This window comes from Tyto alba, unplaced genomic scaffold (genome assembly GCF_018691265.1).
Source record: "Tyto alba isolate M040663 unplaced genomic scaffold, T.alba_DEE_v4.0 Super-Scaffold_22, whole genome shotgun sequence".
Lineage (NCBI taxonomy): Eukaryota > Metazoa > Chordata > Aves > Strigiformes > Tytonidae > Tyto > Tyto alba.
In genome coordinates, this window is record NW_024881296.1 from 10953079 (window position 1) to 10978651 (window position 25573).

The 25573-nt window shown below is 40.1% G+C and overlaps 2 protein-coding genes across 2 annotated transcripts in view; one reads left to right on the forward strand and one right to left on the reverse strand.

Annotated features, from left to right (window-relative positions):
• Positions 1 to 131: 131 nt before the first annotated feature.
• On the reverse strand, positions 132 to 23659 carry OPN3 (opsin 3). Its single transcript, XM_042796184.1, has 4 exons — positions 23231 to 23659; positions 7159 to 7478; positions 5846 to 6097; positions 132 to 2961 (listed from the first exon to the last, which is right to left on the reverse strand). The coding sequence occupies exons 1-4, from the start codon at positions 23580 to 23582 to the stop codon at positions 2698 to 2700; spliced, it is 1188 nt and encodes a 395-aa protein (XP_042652118.1). The 5' UTR covers positions 23583 to 23659; the 3' UTR covers positions 132 to 2697.
• The window catches only part of WDR64 (WD repeat domain 64), a 74820-nt gene continuing 72474 nt past the window's right edge, over positions 23228 to 25573 (forward strand). The window contains exon 1 of the mRNA XM_042796183.1: positions 23228 to 23310. The gene's annotated coding sequence lies outside the window, so the exon portion shown is untranslated. The remainder of the gene's footprint in view (positions 23311 to 25573) is intronic.

Consider the following 25573-nt stretch of genomic DNA (forward strand, 5'->3'; position numbering starts at 1 on the left):
TTACAATAATTTTTAGTGTTGAGTTTTCATATATTGTTACATAATTGTCAGTGTGCTATGTATTGTAGTGGTAAATATGCTGCGCATCAATTATTTTTAAAAATCGTATACTGCTATTGTTAATTACTCAAGTTTTACCTTCATAAATCTGAACAGTGGATAGTTTCTCCTTACAGACCCTATACTTGTTCTTTGAAAAGGTCAACTGGAATCCTGAAATGCTATTGTTCTCTCAGGCCCTAATGCTACCCTTCAAGCTGCATCCAACAAGTGACAATACCAAACCATCTCCCTCTCAGTGAGGAAAAAAATATTTCACCGAGAACACATTGATATAAATAAGGTACATTTAATCACTCATTGAAGGCTCAACATACAGAAAACACTAAAACACTAAAAATGTCAAACATTTTGTTAAAAGGATGGAATTATTACATGGTATGCTAATGCACATCTATCTCCCTTCGTAAATATATGTGTGCATAGATGTGATCACTGGCTGAAAATACAGTTCTTGACATTGCAGTGAACATGCTTCAGCAAGGACAGATCTCTGACATGGTAAGACAACTTATCTATGCATTTGTAGCAAACCAAAAATAATAAATATGAAAGAAAAAGTATTTATTATCTGTTTTCTATGTGGTTTAATCTAGAAACAAGAGTAGATTCTGGATGCACTTTTAAACACAACAGAGAGCCAGTTTACCAGTGCTAAAGCTCTAGAGGGGTGCACATATAACAAATGGGCTGCTTCAAAAGCATGGGCACAAGCACAAAGTCAGTCACTTCTGAGTTGAGGTCACTCCCTACTCAGGAACTAGCTGAAAGCTTCTACATTTAGACCCTGATTTTTTCTCTATTTATTTTAAGTTTTATTCTTGACTGCAGGACCAATGGCTACAGTGCCAACAGTTATTTAGCACGTTCCCTTTATACCGCTCAGAAGATTTGCCCCCAGAGGAAGCAAGCAGTTTCTTAACTTCTTTTCTTACAGCTTTCACAGAGATGAAAAAGCTGCATGTTGCAGAATCACGCTGCCCATTTAGCAGACTGAGGCAGAGAAATTATACCGGTGCAACGGATGTGGTAGAGAACCAGCCACCATAATTCAAAATTACTTCTCTAACTTACTCACCCAATGCTGACAGGAAGTCGTGTCTGGGGCAGAATCCTGTTGCCACTTTGTACCAGCAACACTTACAAAGGTGAGAGGAAAAAACCCAAGAAAAATCTCCATCAGTCCGTTTTACTGAGCTCCAAGTAAGACAATCCTTACTCACACTGCAACTTAGGCAAAAATTACCCTGCTCTTCTCTAACCATTACTTTGAGTGCCAGTGCAGCTTTGACATTAATATAGGATGATGTTCCTGGTCAAAGTATAGAATAAATGGATGCAAGATAAAGATGCACAAAGCACGTATCGTAACAAAAAAAAAAAATCCAATCCTCCCTTTTCATTGACCTTCTCATTGGTGCTTTGATTTGCATGATTTTCTACACTATGTAGCTCAGGGGTCCTACTATGTAGCACCAAGAGAACAGCTTGCTGAGTACACAGGAACAGTTTTCTGGGGGCTTCTGGTTTAACCATGACCCCAGTCACCGTCAACATCACTTTTCCCTCTCCCCACCCCGAAAAACACTAATTCAGGCCAACTAAACTGCAGCCATCTTCAAGCATTTCTCCATCCTCCCCCGATAACTGTGTGCACTGGGAATGTCGGCAGTTCAAGGATCACAGGATAGCTGAAACTGGAAGGAAACTCAGGAAATCTCTAGCTTGACTTGTTCCACTGCTTGACTGTCCTTGGGGTGAAAAAGCTTTTCTCTATATCCCATCCAAATCTCTCATTTCAGTTCATGCTTGTCTGTGATCCTTCCACAGTGAATCACCCTGAAGAGCCTGGCTCCATCTTATTGAAGACCTCACCACCTCTACTGGAAGGTTGATATTACGCTTCCCTGAAGATGTTTCCTCTCCAGTTCCAAGTGCAGCTCCCCCAGCCTCTCCTTACAGGCCAAGTACTGCAACCCCTGACAATCTGGGGGGACTCCACTGAACTCACCGGAGTTTACAGATCTCCTTCTTGTACTGGGGTCTCAAAACTGGGTGCAGTATCTAGATGTGGCCTAGTGAGGGCTGAGTCAAGACATAATCACTTCAGACTACTGCCTTCAATCCTGTCAGTACAGCCTGAGATGCTGGTGCCCTTCCTTGATGCCAGGGCACACTGCAGGCTCATGCCCTGCTCATCGAGCAACAGGACTCCACATCTTTTTCCACAGACCTGCATCCTAGGCAGCCAGGGCCCAGCCTGCTGTGCTGCAGCATTGTTCCTCCTTTCCAAGCGCTGGACTCCGCGCTTGCCCTTGCTGAACTCTGTAACATTTCTGTCAGCACATTCCTTCAGCTCAACCAAGTTCTTGTGAACAGCAATCCTATAATATGCTTTAAGAAAAATTCAGAGTAAAGACATCCATCAGCAATTTTGGCACAGATGCAGAGATTTCAGTACTGTGACCAAAACTGAACTGCCTGCAGAGCTTCAGATGCAGAATCCCTTCGGTATTTCACAGCTTAAGAATGTGGTTTCCTTTGGCAGCCCACAGACACTGCCACTGAAACTGGTCTCCAACCTAAACAGTCTACTGGTTGAAGTCCATCTCATTCTCACGTCTCTCTAGCTCATCCCTATAGTGGCTTTACTTGGATGACATCTACTTTTGTCCCATTGTGTTTACTGTTGTCATCTATTTGCTGAGCGTCATCACTGGTGATAATAAAAATTATGGAAGAAGAGCTGAAAGTCACTTTCTTTTTTGGCCTGTCCCCTGCTTTCTGAGACATAACTATTGGTCGTATTGGTTTGTCCTTCCCTGTTGCTGGTGTTTCTTCCACAGTCCTCTGGAATCTCATCAGGCGAAAGCACAGGAGTTGCAAAAGACATCGTCGAAACTGCAAAAGAGAATAAATAGAATGAAGTTACAACTTCCTAAGCATTCACTATTGTGTACAATCCAGTGAAGACAGCAGTTCAGTGAATGACTCAAAATAAGATTTCTGTATATCTCCTTGTTCCTAGTTTCAGTACTGTAACAAACATGGTGGGTTTTTAGTGGGTACTTTCTTCTCTACACCAGTTGAATAGGATCACCTAGCCAGTAGAGGGCACTGAAATGCGATTTAATATTTCACCAGCAGCAAGATCTACAATTGACAATCTGTTGAGAACAAGAGAACCAGGCTCCAAAGTGTGCTGTAAGTACTGTTCCCATATTCAAGAGTCACACATTTGATCTAGCAGGGGAAGAATATTCCCAGAAACACTTCACTTGAGGATGCAGAGTGAAGGAACAGGGGGAGGAAGGGGATACAAAGTGATGTCTTCTTCCTTTAAAGTAACTCCAGGATATGGAATTTTAACAAAAGCATTGAATGTCATAGATGTAAAATTAAATTTTACACGTTCTGCTAAGTCTTTCAGCTAACTAGAAGCCACTTATGATACAGGAAGTCTGTTCTATCTTGTGACTACATAATGCAAGGTACTCAGTGAAAGTTTGCATCAGTATATAGAATAATTCCAGTAGTAGCACTGTTTTAAATGCTCCAATTATAGTCTCCCCTTCACAAAGCAAAGCATTCAGCAGTTCCATGTCTGCACACATCTAAAGCTCAAACATGATCCTTTGGGAAAGTGCTTTGGTTTTACAAGAAAAAAAGTGGGCAGCTGCTGCTTCTTTTAATAAACCATCACAAAACATGTCTGGAATGTATGAAGAGGACTTAAAAAAAAAACAAAACCAAAAACTCACAGCATCAAACAGGGTCAGGGAGGAAACAACCCACCTCTTTTCTCTGAAAAAGGAGTAGGACATCTTTCTCAACAGCTTTCCATTTAGCTGTGTTAAGGATTATTCTGTATTATCCTGCATGGCCAGCAACTTTGCTTTTCCAGCTCTCTAACACAGCAGTTTGGAACAAGGTTTTGTTACAGGAAGTTAATCCCACTTTGACACAGGGGAAGCAATAGGTCCTGTTGGGAAGGGGAACCTAGAAAGTTACAAGGTTATAGAGAAAAATAATTTGGTGCAGGAGAATGGTCATGTGGAGGCCTTGAAGATTTCAGAGATAATGTGGTACCTCCAAGTAGCATGGAAGTGAGAAGGCACAAGCACGTTAGAACAGATCAGAGAGAGGAAGGATATTCTAAAGAACTGGTTTTAAGATTCCTTCTGAAAATAATCCAGAAGATAAGCAAAAATATTACTGTTTTGGTCTTAATCTGGAATTAGGGGTGAGTGAGATGTACTTCACAATCTATCTCCAATAAGCATGTTCAGCTGATTCATTCTTATCTCAGCTATGACTTTACCAGCATTGTGCCTTGTACTAGTTTGATTTGCTTCTTGGTATCAGAATGTACAAAATCTTTTTCAGATAAACTATTCAACCTAACATCTAGGTACAGAGTTGTTGTTACTGTATTAAAAAAAAAAATAAAAAAAAAAAAAAAATCACTCTGTTGAAAAGAATACTCTTTTTGAACATGATTGTTGGTAGCTGCCCATATCCAGGCCACCTCTGATATCATGCAGCTGTGTAAATTTGCATCAACCTGCTGTGCAATGAGCTGTAGGGGAAGAGCTGCAAGATGCCACACTGGGGGCCTCCTGCCTTCACTCAGGAACAGCATTTAAGCTCACCCTTGGCAACACACTGACTTGGCTGCCTTGTCCCTACAAACTGCTGGCTGGCCAAGGCTGCTGGCTGGCAACTGCAAACCAGTGTAGGAAATAAGAGAAAATTCCATCTCTGTAACGAGCTAAAAGGTAATGAAAAAATAGTGAAATCCTTCTGACAGTCATTCATGTTTTTTTACCCTTTGTCAAGTGATTCCATTATACTCCAGATATCTTTAGCTCTATACAATCTTCGTTTCAGAATTTTACAATGTGCATGCTACACTTCCAGTTAGTGTTCTGGGTTACAGTGAAGCTATTTTAATGTCTAAATAAATTCACCAGCACCTTCTAACTGCATTCAGTGGTCATGTTCACAGTACTGATGATTTACAGAAAGATGTATAGTTTTCTAGTTTCCACATATTTGACGACATGCCACTGATAACTCCAAATACTTACACTCTCTTTGCTCTGTAAAGCACTGAAATGAGCCAGTTAACACCATTAAATCAGTAGTCTATTGCTCATAATGAAGACTCTCATAATAAAAATATTTCTCATAATAAAAACTTGTTTCTCAAATAAGTAGGTCTTCTTAACAGTATACAGTCTGTCTCCAAAAAACATTTTGCTGTCATACACATGAGATTTTGTCTTTGAATACAATGAAGCTCTGAGCAATGTTACAGGTATAATATTTGAAATACTATGCCAAGTTGTTCAATCTTGTGTTGCCATAACTGAAAAGTCAGAGGAAAGTTTTTTCTTCCTAAAAAAAGACACTAGATATTCTGAGTTTTCTCTAATGGAGCTCTGTTGTGGTAAGGGAACAATTCAGATGAGGTTTTCTAGTTGTAATCCATTTCATGGGTAAACCATGAAAACTAGACGCGTAAACTTTGACACTCCTTCCCCTCCCTTTCATGTGAGTACTCATGTGTGAATTCAGACATTTAAAATCCAATTTCTGAAAAGGTAACTACTTTAAGCACCATCAGGGATTTTAATTCTACTAGATCTTTACCATTTATCCTAGCTGTTCAAACTTTCAAAAAAAATCCAAGCTTCACAGATTAAAGTAAATCACATCTAAATTTGACAACTGTGGTACTAGTTACTAATTATTCAAGTAAGAAAATCTTTAATGTACCTACCTTTCTACTCATGAAGATATAGATGACTGGATTATAAGTGGTGCTTGACTTGGCAAAGAAAGACGGGATGATAGCTACTGTTGGAGTTACAAGGTTGCTATAGCCATATGTTACCAGGAGGGAGACCACTGCATAGGGCATCCAACAAATAAGGAATGTTGAGATCATTAAGAAACACATTTTAGCCACCTTCTTTTCATATTTTAGAAGTTTGATCACTTGAACAGTCTGGAAATCTTCCACACAGCGAAGCTGTAAAAGAAAAGGATAAAATGCTAAAATAGCTCTGTAAATATAAAGATAAAAGATATTGGTAAAATAGCTCTGTATTTTACTTGAAACCGAGTAAGTTCTACACTTATTTATAAATAATTCACTAATTTAGTTTTAAGAACAGATACTATACACCTCATCTTGTGAAGCATAATTCTTCTGGAAGTATACATCGTGCTTCCCAAACTTTTATGGTGTATATAAAGTGTAAAAAAATAATCTGAGGAAAAATGCCATAGCAAATCTACTGGAAAACAATAAATCCAGTGATGTAACAAAACACGCTGCATTACAAGCTGTAGACTGTGTCATCAGCAATCTTTAGAGAAGAGAATTTCATAAAGAGATTTCTCTGTACGTCTCTGCCACATAGTTTATTACCTTAAAATGATGAAATCTCTCTTTAAAGCAGAATAATAGGCTGTAGGTTCCCAGTATGAACCGAGTCATAAAATGAGGAAAAGATGGGACATGTATGTAAGCATTCTCCATAAATTATCAGCTGTGCCAGTACTGTTGACCACAAACTTGAATGAGGCCAGACCAATTACCCAGAGAATATAAAACATTAACACTTTCTGACACTAAAGATCTGGGCTGAATTAAAATGGGTTGCCTTAACATGGGAAGCTGTTTTAACTGGGCTTAATCTCCACTTGGAAGAGTTTTACAGGGTGATCTTCTTAAGAGTGGCGAGGAGGAGGGAGAGTTCTTCAATCAAGAAAACTTTTAACAGAGGTTTCTTTTTCCCCCTTTTCAAGGGAGGTTCTGATGTGGATTGGTGAGCATAAGCAGTTCGCTAACCTGCCTCCCAGTAAAACTACACAACAAATAGACCTTGGTAGCTCCAGGTTGCTTTTCTTCCAACCAACCTTACATCCTTTCTAGTGGTGCCTGACATGAATGAACATTAAACATTCCTAAGTTTGAACAGAAAGTGAGAGTGCAAATTTAGGCTCTGATACAAGCTGAACGTACAGCATCAACATTTTCCACTGAAAATATTACATTAAGAGAAGGTCTTATTTGAATTAACTTACCATTCTTACTGCATATAGAATATGGCCATAGCAATAAGCCATGATGCCAACAGGTACAACTAGACAGCCAAGGAAAAAAAGGAGCACAAAAGAGGTATCATTGGGGTCTTTTGACTTCCAGTCCACTGAGCAACCTAATCCATGAATTTCCAATGTGTATCTGTTCCAGCCCAAAAGAGGTGCTCCAGTCCAGGCTAACGAGTAGAGCCAGATGTACGTGATAGCCCGCCAAGACCAGGAGAAGTCAATCACTTTGGCATGGACTACTCGAATGTAGCGTTCATAGGCAAGAACAGTGAGAGTCATAATTGAAACAATTCCTGTAAGAAAAATAAAGAAAAACAATTAAATCATTCACAAACATTGCAAATGGGACTGAAGTCCTCTTGATAAGTGTTTCCTTTCCTAGCAGGTTAACTCAAAATTTGCTAGCTCATATTATGAATCTAACACCAATAAGCTTTTCAGGTGGTACTCCATTACTTACTAACTACTAACTCAAATAGCATCACTAACTTCAAAACTACTCAGAGTAGGGTGTCTAGCATCTGATTCATAAAGTACGATGGCCAAGAACTAGGACTTAGGGAGAAAAAAAAATGAGATCAAGCTAATATTTCTTCCTAAACATTACTTCATTAAGTGAGAGATCATGCTCCAAGGGTTGTGTTCTTTGTTAGCAATTGTTGTGGAGCTTGTTTGTTTCTTTTTTTAAAGAAAAAGCTGCCATACGAAAATTATATAATTCGCAACAACAAAATCCCTTAGAAACCTAGGGCATTCAGAGTTGAGACTAAAGTCAAAATAGCCTTTAACAACTAAAAGCATAGATATATGCATCTTTAATATGAACAAAGTGACTAGGAGAATTCCAACCTCAAGATTTCCTAGAAGTCTTTGCATTCCAAAGAACAACCAGGAAAGCAAAGTGTTATGTTGCTGAAGGAGTCTCATCTGGAAGACACTGGGTTGAGTGTCCTTGCCTATTTTGATGCTGTCATAAAAATATCACTGTCTTAATTATTCATGCACTCTCTTCTGTCTACCTCAACCCCACTACACAGTTATTAACATGTTATGACAGAACTCACAGATCATTTTCAGCTCTTGGCATTACCCTATCCAGACACTTTTATAATTTAATGAAGTCAAGGCAATTCTGTCTTGATTAGGATATAAAGATTTCTGTTTCAGTGGTCTGAAATTTGACAATCAAAACCCAAATTGCCCATCAGGAATATGTCAGTCACCTGAAATCTGTTACGATTAAGTCAAGCTCATATAAACAGAATCTTAAATGACAAAAGGGTGTATTTCACAGCACTCTAAGGTTATACAAATATGTGTGTCTAAATTTGTGTACATTTTATCTAATACGAAGCACAAGTCTTTTGTCACACATATGCACAGCATTTTATTTCAAGTACATTCATATTTGTCATAACAAGCATTTATATAGCTGTGAGAAGGTTGAACATGCAGATTTCACTGCCAAGGAGACAAACATTATATCCAGCAGAAACCTTCAAAGGACAGCACGTATATCTGATCTCACTTTGAAAAAAATATAAGTATTGAAGGAAGAAAAAATAACAATAGCACACTTATGCACAACATGGATTTTAGGAAGGCAACTAAGAATAACAAAACCTAGAGCAACATAGCCTCTGTGTCAAGGCATTCAACTGCAAACCCAGCATATTATTAACCAAGTGTCTCACAGTAGGATATGTTTCAAGATCTCTAAGAAAAATTACTTTATCCTGCAAGTATTAGAGAATCCCTTTTTACAGGTGATTAGTTTAGAAAGCTTTCTTGATTAAGAGTCAGGATTTTCCACCTGAAAACGTGCCACATTCTTTTCATGGCGCTCTCCAAAATGAAACAATTAATTTAATTTTTTAATATGTACATTTTTTGCCAGTGTTACTTTTAAACCTTCATCGCAAAAAGAAGTAGATGTTGCTGGGCATGCCGAAGGCAAGGCATAATGCTTTCACATTTAGTTATATATAGTTTTGTGGGGATTTTTTCTTGTATAAGTCATTGCCCTAGAATTTAGTTTTCATGGCTCGAAAGAGAAATTGGGCTAGCAAATGTGAACTAGAGGGTTTCCAAAAGACTTAAGGTTTGTTTGGTCATTTTATTTTTTTTTAATGAAGTTGATAGGAAGTCTTTCATGCCCTTTTTCAGGACCTAGCATGCGGAAAATAGACTGAAGAATGTGGATCTAAGCAAGATCTTCGTAGGAACTGGAAAATAATTACAGAATTATATAGGTACTATCTAAAATTATTCTAGCTCAGGTATATGCTTTATACAACCAAAGGCAACTTCCTGAACATAAGGTAAGGCAAGAAGTCCCCCTCCCACTTCTCTGCGCCCAAAGATTAGGAATTACAAATATTTACCTGATGGCTATTAAAATCATCCACAGACATGCTTATGGAGGAAAATTCACATCACTCAACTGTACACTCAGTTTGCTTGCACAGTGCACTGAAGCTTTGTCTGTGATCAGTGAAGAGAAAGAACAGCTCCTCAGGATGGTGAGTCAGAATTCCTAAATTAACCTCTTGCTCTTTACGGCCTTCCTTCTCCCTACAGTGGTATTCATTGACTAATGTCCTTGTGTACTCTTAATATTTCCCCATAAATTTTTATATACGAGTACTGAATTCCGGCCATGACAAAGCAATCAAAAGCACACACACTTGGCTGAAAGTACAAGTGTTCAGAAGCAATAATTTACTGAGTCCTTGACATTCTCAAGGAAGTCATTGGAAGCTTAATATCTGTAAAAATTAGTACTTACACATAGATCTTAGAACAGTTTTAGAGCAAACCCCTTTCAGTCTGAAACCATTGCTCTTTAAAGGGTTACTTGAGTTTTCTACCTGAACTGTAAAAGGGACCTTGGTTAGCCTGTTGGGCAGGATGTACTGAAATGCAAATCCCTGTTCTGTTGGTATTCAGGAAGTGTCTGGTAGCATGCAGGCATGAGGCAAGAAATGCAGGTCACGGCATACTACAGTAAATTCTTCTTTGATGCAGGATTTCTACTGTAACAAGGTCACAGCTATAAGAGTAGAGGTTGAAGCAGTTAACCATGAAAATAGATATTGGAAACATAATGCTTTTGCAGGATAAGACAAAATGTACAGAAATTTGTCCAAAAAAAAAAAAAAGAGCCCCTTGTGTGCTGTGAAACCATGGCTGCCTGTATTTGTGGTAGATGACATGCAGAAATACCTGTAAGAACAGGAATACTGAGATCTTCCCTAAGGAGATGAGTTTTAAAATGTGTATTAGAAAGATAGAGTACATAACTCGGGGAAGAAAAACACATTAAGTCTGGTGAAGGGTGCTGTAGATAACACTGTTTGAGTCATTTGGGTTTTGTCCTTGTAACTTCTACAGTGGGCTACATGACACAGGAATTAATAAGAAAACACAATTTCAGTGTGTTCAATGGGTAGCAGCTATCTTACAAGTGTGCATCACATGTATGTAAACATGGTTTTAAATGGGCAGATAAGCACCTTTTAACTCTCAGATGAGGAATTACCAGTGAACTACTTTTCCTGAATGAGCAGAAATGAGCTACAGGCAGCATCTCTCAGCATTGGGACATTGCTGAGTGGAGCAGAAATAGCCAGAGAAACAACTTCCAGGTACTGTCCGCAACATTTCAAAAGCAATTTAACTCACAGGAATCACTTTAAGATTGCACTGCATTTTTTGCTCTCCCCTCCTTTAATGTTACCAAAAACAGTATGGAAAAAAAAGGTATATGAAATACTACTACACTCCCATAGAATGCAAGTAACTTTGCTAGAGTTGTAAATTTGATTTTCCATCTTTCTAATCTAGAAATTCTATAGAGTAACTCTCATGACTTAAGTTAAACACCCATTACTCCATAAGAATCTGGTAGTTGGTCAATTTTTAGACCTGTTTCTATATAATTTACATTAATATCTTTATTAGTGTATTGTGTGCTTAGATGCCTTTTTCCAAAAAGAAATAAAGCTTGCAAAAATCTCTAAAAGATGAAGCTTATTTTGCTTTTACTTTGTAAAGTCTGTGTATTTTGAAGGTTAAACCTGTGATTTCAAGGTTTCAAATGTTACCATCACAAATTGTTTAAGCCCTCAAAATACAAGCAGCTGTACAACTCCGTTATACCACAATCTGGGGAGCTCTTGCTTTTGATAGAAATAATGACTGTAACTCTTGGCAACAGTTTTCCAGCTTGTAAAAGTTTCAACTATTAATTTTATTCTTAACTCTTAAGTTTTAAAAAATTCTCAATAAGTAGATTCTTCAAAATTGTCAAAATTACCTAGGAACTTATGCTCCACTAGAAGTCAGTGGAGCATAAGGTCCAGTTTTGCACTGGGGGCTGGGGGAGGTCCTTCTTTTTTTAATATGACTTTAATAAAATTCAAGGGAGAGATCAGAACAGAAAACAATGTGAATTTTCCCCCCATTATGCATCTTTTCTATTCTGCATCAAGATGCAACCGAAGCACATTTGAAGTTTTTAAGAAAAACTTAGAAGCAGCACAAATTAGCTCGTGTAACTGGAATAGCCTCACGGACAGACCACTGAAGTATGAACTGACTTCAATATCTGTGAATGATCTGCAGCAATGACTGGAAATCTTATGCTAATTGAGTTTCCCAATTGTTGGGAATTTCATCTGTTCTGTGTGTGCACTTTGTGGCAACAAATTCCATTATGAAACTGCAAAGCCATAAAAGCAGAAAATGCCCAAGGGTCTTGTACAACTCTAAGCGAGAGCTGGAATATGCCTGCCACCTCCACACATAATGATACATGTTAATAACACTCACAGTAACAAAAATCTCAAAACAGTCTGTTCAAACTCGACATACCATAGTCAGAGTGCAACATGCATTTTCACGATCTGCAGTTTTTTTTCCATAAGCTAATAGCACTGTCAAGTTCCAACCAAATTTCTACACAAGACAAAAGAAAAGTATTTAACGAGTTACCTATATCTTATTTGGATAACTACCTGTATCTCTGCTGCACCGATCCCAAGGGTGGAAAATTTCTTCTCAAACAAGAAAATTATAATTAAATGAGAATTGGGGAAAAGAGAATTTATACATTTTGGTAGGTGAAATTAATTCAATTGGAGATTAGGTCTGATGTCAAGGGATGTTTTCAAGCAGCATTTGTGATAGATTCAACATCCTAGAGAGTACTGCTGGAACTTTACAGCTCTTGGCTATGATTAACAAATAAGAGTTGTATTTCCTTTTGAGATGATTTAAAGTTAGTTATTTTTTTCCCCCCATGGTAATCTAGGATTCTATTAAATCTGCTCTATTAACCTATTAATGCTAACAACAAGATAGGCAACAAATACGACATCTAAAGATGCACCTATAGAGTAACTGTTCAATCTATATATGATGTCATAGCTTTCATGAAGTAAACTAGAGATATTCACAAAACCAATCTAGATTCATAGTTCAAAGGGTTCAGTAAGAAGTCATTCATTTTGAAGTCACCCACAAATGGATTTAAGGGTTCATTTCTTAAAGGGCCTGCTTCTAATAAATTCCTGTCTGAGTACACTTAATTGCAGAGGTCTAGAAGCCAGTCTTTAATCAGACTTTCCATCTTTAAAGAAAATAGTTTCTGAATCAATAACTATCAAATAAGCTTGCAGTGTACATGCTTAGGAATTTTGCCCTTGAAACCAAAGCTGTTATATCAAAATAATTTCTATAAAAGCTAATCCTCAATTGATGTGTTTTGTTCTGCAAGATAACTAGCAGAAATGTAAAAGTAGTTTCAGATACACAGTTAAAGCTTGAAACAAATATACAAAAACTCACCTTTGCATCATAGTTTTGTTAGATGTAGTGCATATTTGCTCATCATCCAGATTCTTCCCAGCAAATGTCAATGAAGCTATAGAGAAGGAAGGCTGAGTGAAGTTTTTTATAGTTCACTGCAAAGGGTTCACAAGTGAATACCGAAGTCTTCATTCAAGCAAAATTCATATTAAACATTAATGGAGCCTGTGTACATAAAGACTTCTTCCATTATTCACTTTGAATTTTAACCCAAAGCTTTCAGAAATATTTATTTCTAAAGATCCTCCTTCTCCATATTAGGCTCCACTTCATAATCTTTCAATCATCTTTCCACTGTTAGGGACTTCTTTTAAAATATTGTTTTATCATAAAGTTTATCTTTCATCCTAAGAGGTCATTCTTTACGGCCAGTTCACAGTTCTGTATTTTTGCCCAATCTTAACACTAAATGCTTATGTCAGGAAGGATGGAGGCAATGCTTAGAGGATCACAGTTAAGGGGCTTAAACGCAGGATTGTGCACAAAGCAATCAAAAGCACCGGTCATTTGTGGTTCAGACAAACCTATCAAATTCATCCTAATAAGACATATATCTGAAATACGATGCATTTGGTGGATCTGATGGGATAGCTATGCTGGGCATTAAATATTCTCTGCTACCTCCATGGTCATTAAGCCTTCTTGGCATGACCTATATTTAGAAATAATTACTGATAACATACATCTGTAGCCACCTTGATTTTCAAACACTATGCAAGCCTCCAGAAAGATCTTAATTTAGATTGGAAGACATTCACATTTAAATTAGAGGAAAAAGGTCTTCTTACTTGCTATACCCTTCTTTTGTCTACTCATTGACCTTCTAGGCAAATTTGAGCAGTAGTAGTACAATATTAATTTCTCTATTTCCAGTCATAGTCGCATATTCACATCAAGAATTACAAAATAAATTTACAGTTTGCTTCTACTGTAAAAAAATTCACAATGCTAACCCTAGTTAGCTAATTCAGATTAAAACAAAAGTAAAACCAAGGTTTTAATTTGTATTAGCAACTGGAATTCAACACTACAGACAAATGTTGAAGACCACTTACTAACACAAGTGAAAAATATAACCTTCCCGTTATCGATTTCATGGAACAAAATACATATTTCCTTCCTTCACCCCCCCCCCCCCCTTCCCCCCAGGTAAGGGATTAATTCTTAACATTGATTTCTCCATGTTGACTCTAGCTGTGATGTTAAGCTCCAAAACTGTTCCAGAACTCTAACACTGAAGAACATGTGTAAGTGTTCTTTAACTACTCATCTGCTAAATAAAGCACAGAGGCTGGTAAGCATGTACCTGTGGTAACTGTCCCTATTATTAATGGTATCATGCTATGAAATTTAGCAATTTATGAGACTCCATATCCTGTGAGGTAAAGGTTCTCAGAGGCAAGAGGGGAGGTGAAAGGTTGTAGTTGTGTGTTGTCCTCGGTGTTATCTGATGATGAATGGTTGCATGCATCTGGTATTTAGCTTTATGCTGGCTAAATCAGCAGACTTCAGGGTCTCCATCCTATGTGACACACTCTAGTATGCATCATCTCTACAAGGCTAGGTCCTGGGTACTTCAGATAAGCAGATGGCATATGCTTCAGCTATGTAACATGTCTGGCCTGATGCCACAATTCCCCCATAGTGCTGAGCTGGCACTTTCCAAGTGGAGCTATACCCTTGTGGGGCAGCAGGAGCTGACTCCCAGAATTTTTGGCTGATACAGCAGGAATAAAAAAAAAGGAACCTTACACGTAGTATTACCTAGACACATTCACACACACAAATCTTATGTAAGTAGAATATTTGTCACCCTCTCAAAGATTCTCTTAAGTCAGTTTTCAGACACATTCCTCTCATACCTCCCCACTTACACACATAAGCCTGTCTTGTCCTCTATATTCCTCCATTTTTAGTATTTCCTTTTCAATCCCACTGCCTAAGAACACATTCTTTCATATCACACATTTCGGTTGGAAGGGATGGGAATACATGGCAGTAGCAAGCACAGCTACTGGTTTTCTTCTTTGCATGCTCAGAGATCAAACTGAAACACAAATCTATGACCATAAAGGATCTCAAGTTACCTTGGTAGTTACAGCTACCATTAAAGAAGTGAGAATACAGGCCATCCGTCCACGAATAATGAAACTTGAAGCATCTAATACATATGTCGATTGAGATATCTGCCACTACTCCTACATGCCACCTTCTCGTGCCCATCCTTTCAATAAATTGGTCTATTACCACCCCTGTGAAACAACCATGAATCTTTTGTTTCAAGCCATTATAAAGAGGACTCCATCTTCCATTCTCTCTCTCTCCCCTCCCCCTCCCCACCCAGTACACTGATTCTGGGTCACTTTTGTTTAGCTGGTAAACAGCAGGTCACAATGCCCATTGTAACCACAGAATATAACAGTGTTACTTGAATTAAGTCAAATTCTGGAAGAGATTTGCCAAGAGCACACAGATGCAAGGCTTCTTGTGCTGTCCCCACAGAAATGCCATGCTTTGCGTAATGCCATACACTTTGGTGGCAGTTCTCATCTGGAAGAACCTTGCCTTTAGACCACTACATATTCACATCATGCACGTTCTTGCTCTGCTATCAACTATATATGATTTATGCATGTGGATGATCCCTTTTCCATGCACTATTCAGTTTCTGTTGTCTAGTGCAGAGGAAAGCACTGAATTTTACTTCACTCCCCCTCCCAACCAGCTTTTTTGGAAATTATTTAGATTTCATTCTGAGTGAGTTGCACATTTTAATATGACAAAATATGTGCTGATAAAAAAAAAAAACACACACACAAACAAACGAAAAAAAAACCAACCCACACCTGTTACAGAAAGCCATTATGGTTATTGTTTGGATATTAGAACCTGAAATGAAAACCTGTACTTTTCTTCAGACAAGGGAGAGACAAATGCTGGAATTCACTAGTTTGGCTCTTAGCAAACATATGCATTTCAATACAATGTTTAGATTTCACCTGAAGCAAATTTTGTTATGCTTAAAGCTTCCTGAGATACTCGAGATCTATGTATTTTTATTAAAGTTTAAGGCCCATAATTCTGAGGGTTGATTTATTCTACTAGCAAATCAGTCTTCCTAACTCCTTCTGAAAGACTTGACTGCTCACTGTTTACAGACGTTTGTCTGATCTATAGATTTTCATCTCAGAATACTCATATTTGTAATTAGTGATTATAAACGTACATACTCTTTGTGTTTAAGAACTAGAGTTGCCTGGTTTAGCTCTGATTTAAGCCTGGGCAATTACCCCTGCATGAATGCGGTCATTCCCATTTAAAAGAACGTAGGTCAAATATAGCAAAAGAAAAGTGTCTTCTTTAAGCCACCAGCATGCAACATCTATGTTGCAACTCCTCCTCTTCTTCAGTAGCCAGCTGCTCAGAATCGGGGAGGAATGATAAACTACTTCTTCTTGTTTGTGTTTTTTTGAAAGAAAAAAAAAAATCTGTCTCATGTGGGATAATTATTTCTTCTGTACTCCAGGTTTTTCCAAGAGTCACATTAGTCTGGATATATCATTAAATACTTCAAGCTGCACAGCGTAGGTCATCATGGGAAAGAGCACAAAACACATCTGAGCTGCAGTGCATTGTCCCATACGATGTGTGTATTCCAACTTTACAATCCTTCATTAGAACAAAAATATTGCAATGCGTTCAAACAGAAGTGTTGGTTTCAATTAATTCCAAAAACCACAATCGCTTCTGCCCTCTCCATGCAATAGGCAACTTACTTGCATGGCTTGCCACACTGCCCCTTGAAAACATGGCTTGTAATTTGGACAAGAGAGGGTATCAGGTATGTATACCTGAAGACTGAGCGTATCTACAGAGCAATGACAGCATAACATAGCAAAGGAGATTCAACTCAGAGACAAACCATGACTCCTGTCAAAGTACACATTTTCTATATCAATTAATCCTTGACCTGCATCCAAGTGCTGAATTACTATTTTGCATACCTAATCAGAGGGGAAAGACACTCTTCTGCAACCCCTCCTCACCTCCTTCACATCTGAAAAGCGAGACAGCAGCAGTTTAGTAGAAGCAACCTCTTGTCCATGGCAAGACAAGGTGCTATTGTACTCTGTAGTTTTGTATTACAAAATATATTACCTGAATTCAGCAATTAGGTATTACAACGTGTTTTAGGTGACAGCTATGTACCACTTCATTTTTCAACGTATTTTAGCATCCACAGTCACTGCTAGGTGGATAAAAATCACTTCTAGACACAACAGACTTCAAGTACATTTTATAGACACACCTCTCCTATAAAACTACAGCAGAATTAATCACCTCTTCCATGTTCAATCCTGCAAGTGATTAATTAATTTCCCCCCCAAAATTGCTAAAGCTGAAAGCATGCTGATTGAGTCTCCAGCTGCCTGTAACACAAGACCCTAAAACTGCCTGCTGAGTAACCACAGAAAATGCTTTTAGTGAGATTAAAATCAGTGCATATAACATACATTGGTAATAGAATAAGGTGGCACAAGGCATCATTCTTTCAGCGTGCAGAGAAAAGCCTTAGATAAAGTAGCTAACAACTATATGCAGATAAATGTTTCTGCTTTGTTTTAAAATATGCTAACTGAAGCCAGGTTCACAGGACAATCTCTGGCGATTAATCCTTACTCCAGTATTCTGTGTGTGTGTGTGTATGAGAGAAGGGGGAGGGCAGAATCAGCTTGCCTTAAAAAAAAAAAACCTAAGTTGTACACTCTGCAGCAGTTAAGTACAGTCTGTAAAACTACTTACAAGTCTTCCCATCCTCCAGTTCACATTATTAGAAGGAAGTATACACCTGGATCTCAACATTTACTTGGTAGCTCATCAAGATCTAGATGCTATATACCAATAGTGACTTGTCTAGAAGGGTCATAATACTTTCAATTAATTTGACATTAAAAGCTCTCAGTGTTTAATTACCCTTACAAGAACTGCTTACAGTTAGGAAAGACAGCGGTCTCTAACCACACTTCAGTAACACTAGCCTTTCAATCACAAACAATTCAGGTTAAATAATAAACCCTACCCCAGAGTATACCCTTACTATGAATTCTTCTGTCAAGAGAGACTCCGATACATGATTTTTGTTCCTGTTCCTCAAGACCATTCCTCTTCTCAAACAGTTTTTCCACTCCTTTCTTCCCTTGCTCAATTAAACATATTGGAAAGTGTTAGAACAACACTACTGGCAGATGGTTTAGTTGCCATTACCTGTAGCTGAAGTGATTTATGCTTGAGAGGTATGGATGTATGTTCCACATGATCAGACTAGCTTACTTTGGATCCCTCAGGGCTTATTCCTATGTACAGAAGGCATTAAAGCAAGCATCCGCTGCTTATGGATGGGCAGAATACAGACTTCTCTTGTGCACATCAAGTTCTGTGACAGTCACTGTCATTTTAAAAAATCTTGTTTGTCTGTTTGCAAAAAGCCAGCAGATGTGCATAAAAATTATTATGCCCAGATCCTGTATTCCACAATTAAACAAATTCTTCCTTGATGTATGAGGGTATCTGTGCCTGTTAACAAAGACATTTGGGTATGTTTAGCTGCCAGGTGTCTTCTCTAGCAATTCTACCAAAAAACCTGTGCTCTCAGTGATAGGCAGCAAGCCTCCCTGGTATGAGTTGTATTACTAAATCAGATAAGGAGATTACACAGATCTCTACTACTTGCAGCTTGGCTGACTACAGACAGGGAAAGAGTTACAAGCTTTCATGTAAGGAGAGGGTGGCAGACTCAGTGGAACTAGCACAGAGTTGACTGTACACCTCCATGGAAAGGTGACCCTCGTGGTTTAAATACATCACTTAATTGAAGTAGCTATCATATTTCATCGGGATACATCACCTGTTAAAAAATACTGGAACTCATATGGCTGAATTAAATGGGGATTACTGTCCAAGACAGACAACCATGTCACTGAAGCTCAGACTAAGACTCGTCAGTTAGTCATCAATTTTCACCACACTAGTACATGGAGTGCTAAGAATGGCTTTGTAATAGCAAAGATAAGCCGTTTTCATGGCCTCCAATGTGAAGACGTATAACTGTATCTTGACTTCAGAATCTAATAAGTAAAGAAAAATTGGGATTGTTACTTGTGTGACAAGGACAGACGCTCAATAGTCAAAATGATCAGTTTTGCACTGTAGAATGCAGTTCTCTGCATGTTCTAAAGGCTCAATGAAAAGCTTTCAAGTCCCAGAAGAAACAGCCAGCAGTAGCACAAACAGCAAGTTCTGAGATGCACAGTGCAACACAAGAAGCAGATAATACATGCACTTGCATAATGAAAAAGTTACAATAGCGCCAAGGTAGACTATCGCAAGGTACACAAAAAAACAGCCATTTATTCCTAGACAGGCCACCTGCAGTTCTATTGCCACCTTCCCAACTGAAAAATTTCAGAACATGAACATCTGCTTACAGCATCTAAATTCCAGATCTCACATGTCTCCAAACTGCTAGACTGGCTGGTAAAGTGAAAAGGACTTACACAAAGGACATTTTCAGATTCCCCAGTCCAAAATTCCTAGGAGGAGTAAAGAGAGGGCCCTCCTTGTTGCAAGGTTAGCAAAAAGTTGTCATCATTACATAACAAAGATTTCTGAAAATTTAGATGCTATCAGTTTATTTTAAGCACACACTTCACCTATGTATTTCATCATATTGACATTCTTAAGAGGAACACAGAAATACCTTGATCTTAGCTTCCAAAACAGTATGAGCAAAAACCTCTTAACAAGACATAACAATTTAAAATAAAGCATCAACATCATGATTTTTGAAGTGATTCTTGATTATTAACTACAGTAATTGAAAAGAATCTGATTTTTAAAACTTACTGAGAATTAACTCTGAATTTAAAGCTTTAATGATGTGTCCCATACTTGTTTACTGTCATGGGACCCTCTCATTGGTCAAACAAAGAAGACAGCTTACACCAAGTACTGGGGCTTACGGGCTGTTCTTCCAAGAAAAAAAAATTACATAGGGATTACCTTATTTGAATTTAAGATTCAACAACCTTTGGACCTAAAGGGCTGGTACAGAAAGCTCACATATTCAAGAATGCAATTCCACAGCTGTAAACAAACAGATTTTGGTCATCCGATGTAAAATGAGTTGTGCTGGGTCCAATCCCAGCACGTATCCCCAGCAGTAAAGTAACATCACAGTATCTGTTATGATTTACTAGATTCTATATCCATGGTATCAGAACTACCACCACTTTATTCTAGAAATGCCTTTATTAGGTCACTCTGGTTTAATGAGCAATTGAAAACTGCAAAGCTGTAACTACTCTGCTTAGTTAATGAGAACTTCACTTTCAAAAGCTGCTAATTTTGTGTGTCTTCTGATCAATCAATGTATTTTTTATTCCCCAAAAGGTACTGCAGGGGGTGTGTTATGCTTTAAGAAGCACTGCTAGGTAATACACATACAAGACCTCCATTACATTACCTTCCCCCCACATGCATAACCACCAACTTGGGCTTTCATATACAGAAGTGTAATATAATACCTGATTACTCCAAATTAAATCTTCAGTCAGTACCTTCACCACCACAAAACACAAGCAAACAAACAAAACAAGAACAAAAACAGAAAAAAAAATGGAAAAAAAAACCCACACAACAAAAAAACAAAACAAGACCACCCAAACCCCTTCAAATTACTGCTCTCTTCGTACACTTATTACGGAATGAAAATACAAGCTGCTGTGGCAATAGTCCAGATGACAAACACAGTGTGATGGTACCTGCAGGGCATAATTTTTTTTTTTTTCTCCCTCAGTAATGACATGCCCCTGCTATCCTACTCAGGTGGGGAACCACTTCACAAACAGAAAAGAACAACCTTTCTACCTCCAGCTGAGAACATGAAAACAATATTACGTACAAAAGGAAAGCCTAAGATTAGTCATAACTTTATTAGGCTAGCATCATATCATAATAGCCAAGTTAAATATTTTCCATTACTCTACATGGCAGCTGAACAAAGTAAATTCATGCATCAGATATTCCTGAACATTAAGATGTGCTTTTACTCTCTACTTCCATATGACAAACTACACACAAACACACACTTTTCTAATGCATCATTTAGAATAAAAATTCTTCCCACTGAAACACACTATGGAAGAGGAAAATTACATGACCAAGCACAGGAAGATGTAATTTTGCAAACAAGTGATGCTAGCTTGACTACTCTGTAGATAAGGCCCATGAATTTGCCTACATTTCTTTGGGGAGAAATTTATTAAATAAAGGGATGCAGGAAAGCATCAATACTGCTGAATACATTTATAGTGAGAAATTACATAGCACACCCCAAAATAAATAGAAATTAAAAGTCACATGTGATCAACCAATTTATACCTCATTGTTTACATTTTCTATTTGAAAGATGTCAGGAGATTATTATAGCCTGTTTTTTAACATTGCTTCTACTATGTACCTTATTTTTTGACCCTATATGGAAAATACTATTTTTGATGAAGGCATAATATATAAAGGATCAAAACAGGAACAGAATTATACTTTACATCTCTTGGGTAAGCTTAATGTTCAGCTGCCTGGCAGAATCTGGTTAGCAGATGCTTGAGTTCCTCAAGCATTTGAACTGCCTGAGTGATGTAGACAGCCTTATGTTAGCTAGGTTCTCTAGTACTTTCCCTGATAACACCAGCAAAGAAATGTCTGAGAGCCGTGGACCGCAGAAATCATTGAATACCAAACCTTGCACGAATGGCTAACTACATCCTGCATCCACCACAGCTTCCAAGACATAAGATTTTTGCTGCATTATGCACAGCAGTCAAATCAATCATCAGCAACCATGCGCTTTTGTCCAAGCAGCCCAAAGACAGACTATAGTGACACATGAAATAAAGATTAGGCAGGAAAGCTACAAGGCTTGCTAAATACTTTAATTTCCCTTATTAGAGCCAGTCTTCAGTGTACACACATTGCATGGATGCACTGCGATCCATCTCTACTTTACACATCTCTGACAGAAAAAGCAATCTGACAGGAGCTTTAGATTTGGTTACTGATTAGCCAAGCACTTTCCCCGTTAGAAACACGATCCCGTTCTTTTGCAGCATCCTTTGTTTTTACAGATAAAGCCATATTAACAGACTGCACGTACATAGCTGGACTGCAACTTACTCTTCTGCAGACTTCTGTAAAGGGTATGTATGAATTTTGGGAAGGAAAACAGTAAGAGCTTACAGTTTTTGAAAATGGAAATAGCAGAAGTACTCTGTTTGCAGTGCTAAAAATTTGACAGAAATCAGTGGCTTCCCAAAACCCAACCGTGACACTGTTATGACCAAAAGCTAGTACTTTAATTTCACATAGGGATAAAGAAAGTGACAGCACTGGCAGAGGCCGGGTAGCTTTCCAGGCAGACAAGTCCCGGCAGCGGGGAGGCCGCAGCCCCCGGGGCCGGGGGGCTCTTTCCCCCTGTTCCACCGAGGCTGCTGACCCTGCAGCCAGCCGTACGTGCTGCTCCTCCACAGATCGCTGCGTTTCCTCGTATAAAATACCATCTGTCACGCTGACGAGGTCTGCGCAACACTCGGTCAGCTCGGAGACCCCTTTTAACAACTCTGCTGTCTTCCCCCCCCCCCCCCCCCCCCCCCCAAGTTTCCCGTCACGCCGGCGAGGGCGGGCGGACGAACAACAGATTCCCGATGAATTTGCCTCTTGCCCCGGACCATTTTCCTAAGCATTGCCGACTTCCTCACCAGCGCTCTGCCGTGCGGCGCCGCCGCCGGGAGGGGGACCCCCAGCCCCGGCCCCAGCGGGCCGCCGCAGCGGCCGTTTCCCGCCCGCCCCACGGGCCCCGGCTCCCCCGGCCGGGAAGGCGCCTCCGCCCGCCCCGCGAGGCCGCCGCGCGCCCCGCAGGGAGGGCGGGTTAACTGAAACGGGACAACGGGCTGAAACGGGAGGCAGCTCCTGGGACGGCCGGGGAGTGGTGGGACGTGAGCGTTGTGGGGACAGGGCGCGGGACCCCCGGGGGAGGCGGGCAAGGAGAGGGAGGGCAGCCGAGAGGAAGGACCCAGCGGGACGAGGGGGGACAGGAGGCCACGGTGGCCCCTTCACCCACCGAAGAGGCTGTTGCTGAACCCGTCCCAGACGCAGCCGGCGGCGTCCCACACCCAGCGGCTCCTCAGGCAGGACATGAAGGTAAGGCTGACGCCGAAAACGGACACCAGCAGGTCGCTGAGGCTAATGTTGACGAGGAAGAGGTTGGTGGGCGTGCGGAGCCGCTTGAACTTGTAGTAGAGCACCAGCACCAGCAAGTTGTTGCACAAGCCCAGCATGCCGATGGTGGCGACGAGCAGCGCCAGCAGCTCGTAGGTGCCGGCGCTGAAGAGGGGCCGCTCGCCCGGCGCCTCCGGCTCCGCCGCCGCGGGCTCCGGCCGGCTCGTCGTGCCCGTGCCGTTCCCCGAGTGCATGGCGCACGGCTGGCCGCTCGTAGCCCAGCCGAAACGGGACTAAACCTCTCCACCCACCCCGAGACCCATCGCAGACCGCTAATGAGGGCAGGAGGAGGAGCCCTCTCCGCCTTCCCGCCCACGGAGGGCGCGCCCTCGGGTGGTTTCGCCCTCGCCTGTGTCTGCCCCTGCCCCTGCCCTTGCCCCTGCCCGGCGGTCGGGGCGTTGCTCCCGACGGCGTGAACCCTGCGAGCTGGGTCCTACCGCCACAGGCCGCCGAAGCGGGAGCCGCGTGGCTCCTTCGCAACAGGTACCTCACCTCACCCCGTCGCTTGTTGCGGGGAGCAGCCTGGTCACGACAGGGCAATGGCTGTCCCCTCTTCTTCCATACGATCCTCTCCGCGTTTCGGCTCGGGACGGCTGTCTTCAGCAGCACCTCCCTCTGGGCAGCCGCGTTTGGGCAGACCTCCCGCGCCCTGCTGCGGGAACAGGTGAACCGATATTTAGACTTCTTCACCAGATGTCCTGCCAGCGAAAGCTCTTGTTATGGCCATAGTTTCTTCTAAGGTGCTTCCCCCCAGGGCTCAGAGGTGGCTCTAGTTGCATCCTCACAAAGTGACCGGCAGCATCACGGCCTAGACAAGCCTGTAGTGCAAGTGAACACCTTCCTGTCAGCCACGGAGCAAGTAAGATACCAGAGTTTGACCTGTGAAGTCACCTGGTTTTATACCTTTGTTTCCAGTGGGTGTTGTGTGAAACAGTGCGTCAGTTGTAATCAGGTGGTGTACCGGCCGCCAGCTGCGCTAGGGTGGCTGTACTGGCTCCAAACCCAACCTGTCCCTGAATGTAGCCCAATGATTTTTACTCAGCATGGCTTCAGGCCTAAAACACCAAGCCGGACCAAACATCAGCCTTCCTCACCAAAAACTTAACGATAGACCCACATATGTGCTGATGTGTGACAGCCTTCATAAGAGTCCAAATAAAGCTTTCAGTTTAGATCTATTCTTAGTTTAGATTAAAAAAAAAAAAAAAGTCAGCTGTAGAAGCCACAGAATTTTCCTGGAAATGTGTCTTGGCAAACAATACCTGGTAGTTTTTTTTTTTTCTTCTCTTATACACATTGTAGTATAAAAAGGGCTAGGCTGAAGGGTGTGATTCCCTGTGGACTGAGACTGAAAACATGGGTAGTTGAGGTAGCTTTGATGTCTTTCAAAACACATACCTATATACAAATTATGGTCTTGTCATGGCAATTTTATATGACAAACTACTGCTGTAACACAAGGGTTAGAAACAGAGAAAATCAGGGGTCAGGAAAATGAAACACTGATTAAAGCAACTATTCTTATAAACGTTAACTTTATTTGCAATCTATGTTTTCAAATCCATCAAATATGGTGTAATTGATAACTAAAAGCTACTTTAAAAAGCTAGTTTGGTCTGTTTCTTCAATGGTCTTTTTTTTTTTCTCATTGCAAAGGCAGCAGGAACAGCTGCCTTTCTCACATCAGTTATAGTTTTCCTCCCTAAAATCTGGATTAATAGAACACATGACCTTCCAAAATTTCCAGTAACAGACCACTAGTACTTCAGCATGGGCTTTAGGCAAGGCATAATGTTTTATCTTTTCTTGTCTGTAAAAGGGATTTACCTGTGCATGACAGACCGTGTATGAAAATATTATGTCAATACACAGTCATTGGTTGGTTTAGGACCAATTGTTGCATGGTGAAAGTCTAATAAGACAGGCTGGGCCAAATTAATGGTTCACCTCATTGAGAAGAAGACATCTCTATCTTCTGCCTTTGAAGGAAAATTTAAAATTGTTCACATTTTTTATCCTTGCAAAATTAAAGCAAAAAGTTGGTAAGGAGGAACAGTGGAGAGATGTAATTTAGTGAGTTGTACATGTTAAATAACATACTGTCCATTGGCAGATTCTGTTATATACTCAGGAGTTCTAAGTAGTTTTTCACTACAGCACCTGTCAAAAATAATCCCTCTAGACA

What these genes read in the sequence shown, in the direction of transcription:
- OPN3 (XM_042796184.1), bottom strand. Translation starts at nt 23,582, where the DNA reads ATGCACTCGGGGAACGGCACGGGCACGACGAGCCGGCCGGAGCCCGCG. An exon ending in GTTCAGCAACAGCCTCTTCG is followed by an intron (nt 7,479 to 23,230) that starts GTGGGTGAAGGG and finishes TTTTTCTTACAG; the next exon opens with GAATTGTTTCAATTATGACT. An exon ending in TTCTATATGCAGTAAGAATG is followed by an intron (nt 6,098 to 7,158) that starts GTAAGTTAATTC and finishes TTTCTTTTACAG; the next exon opens with CTTCGCTGTGTGGAAGATTT.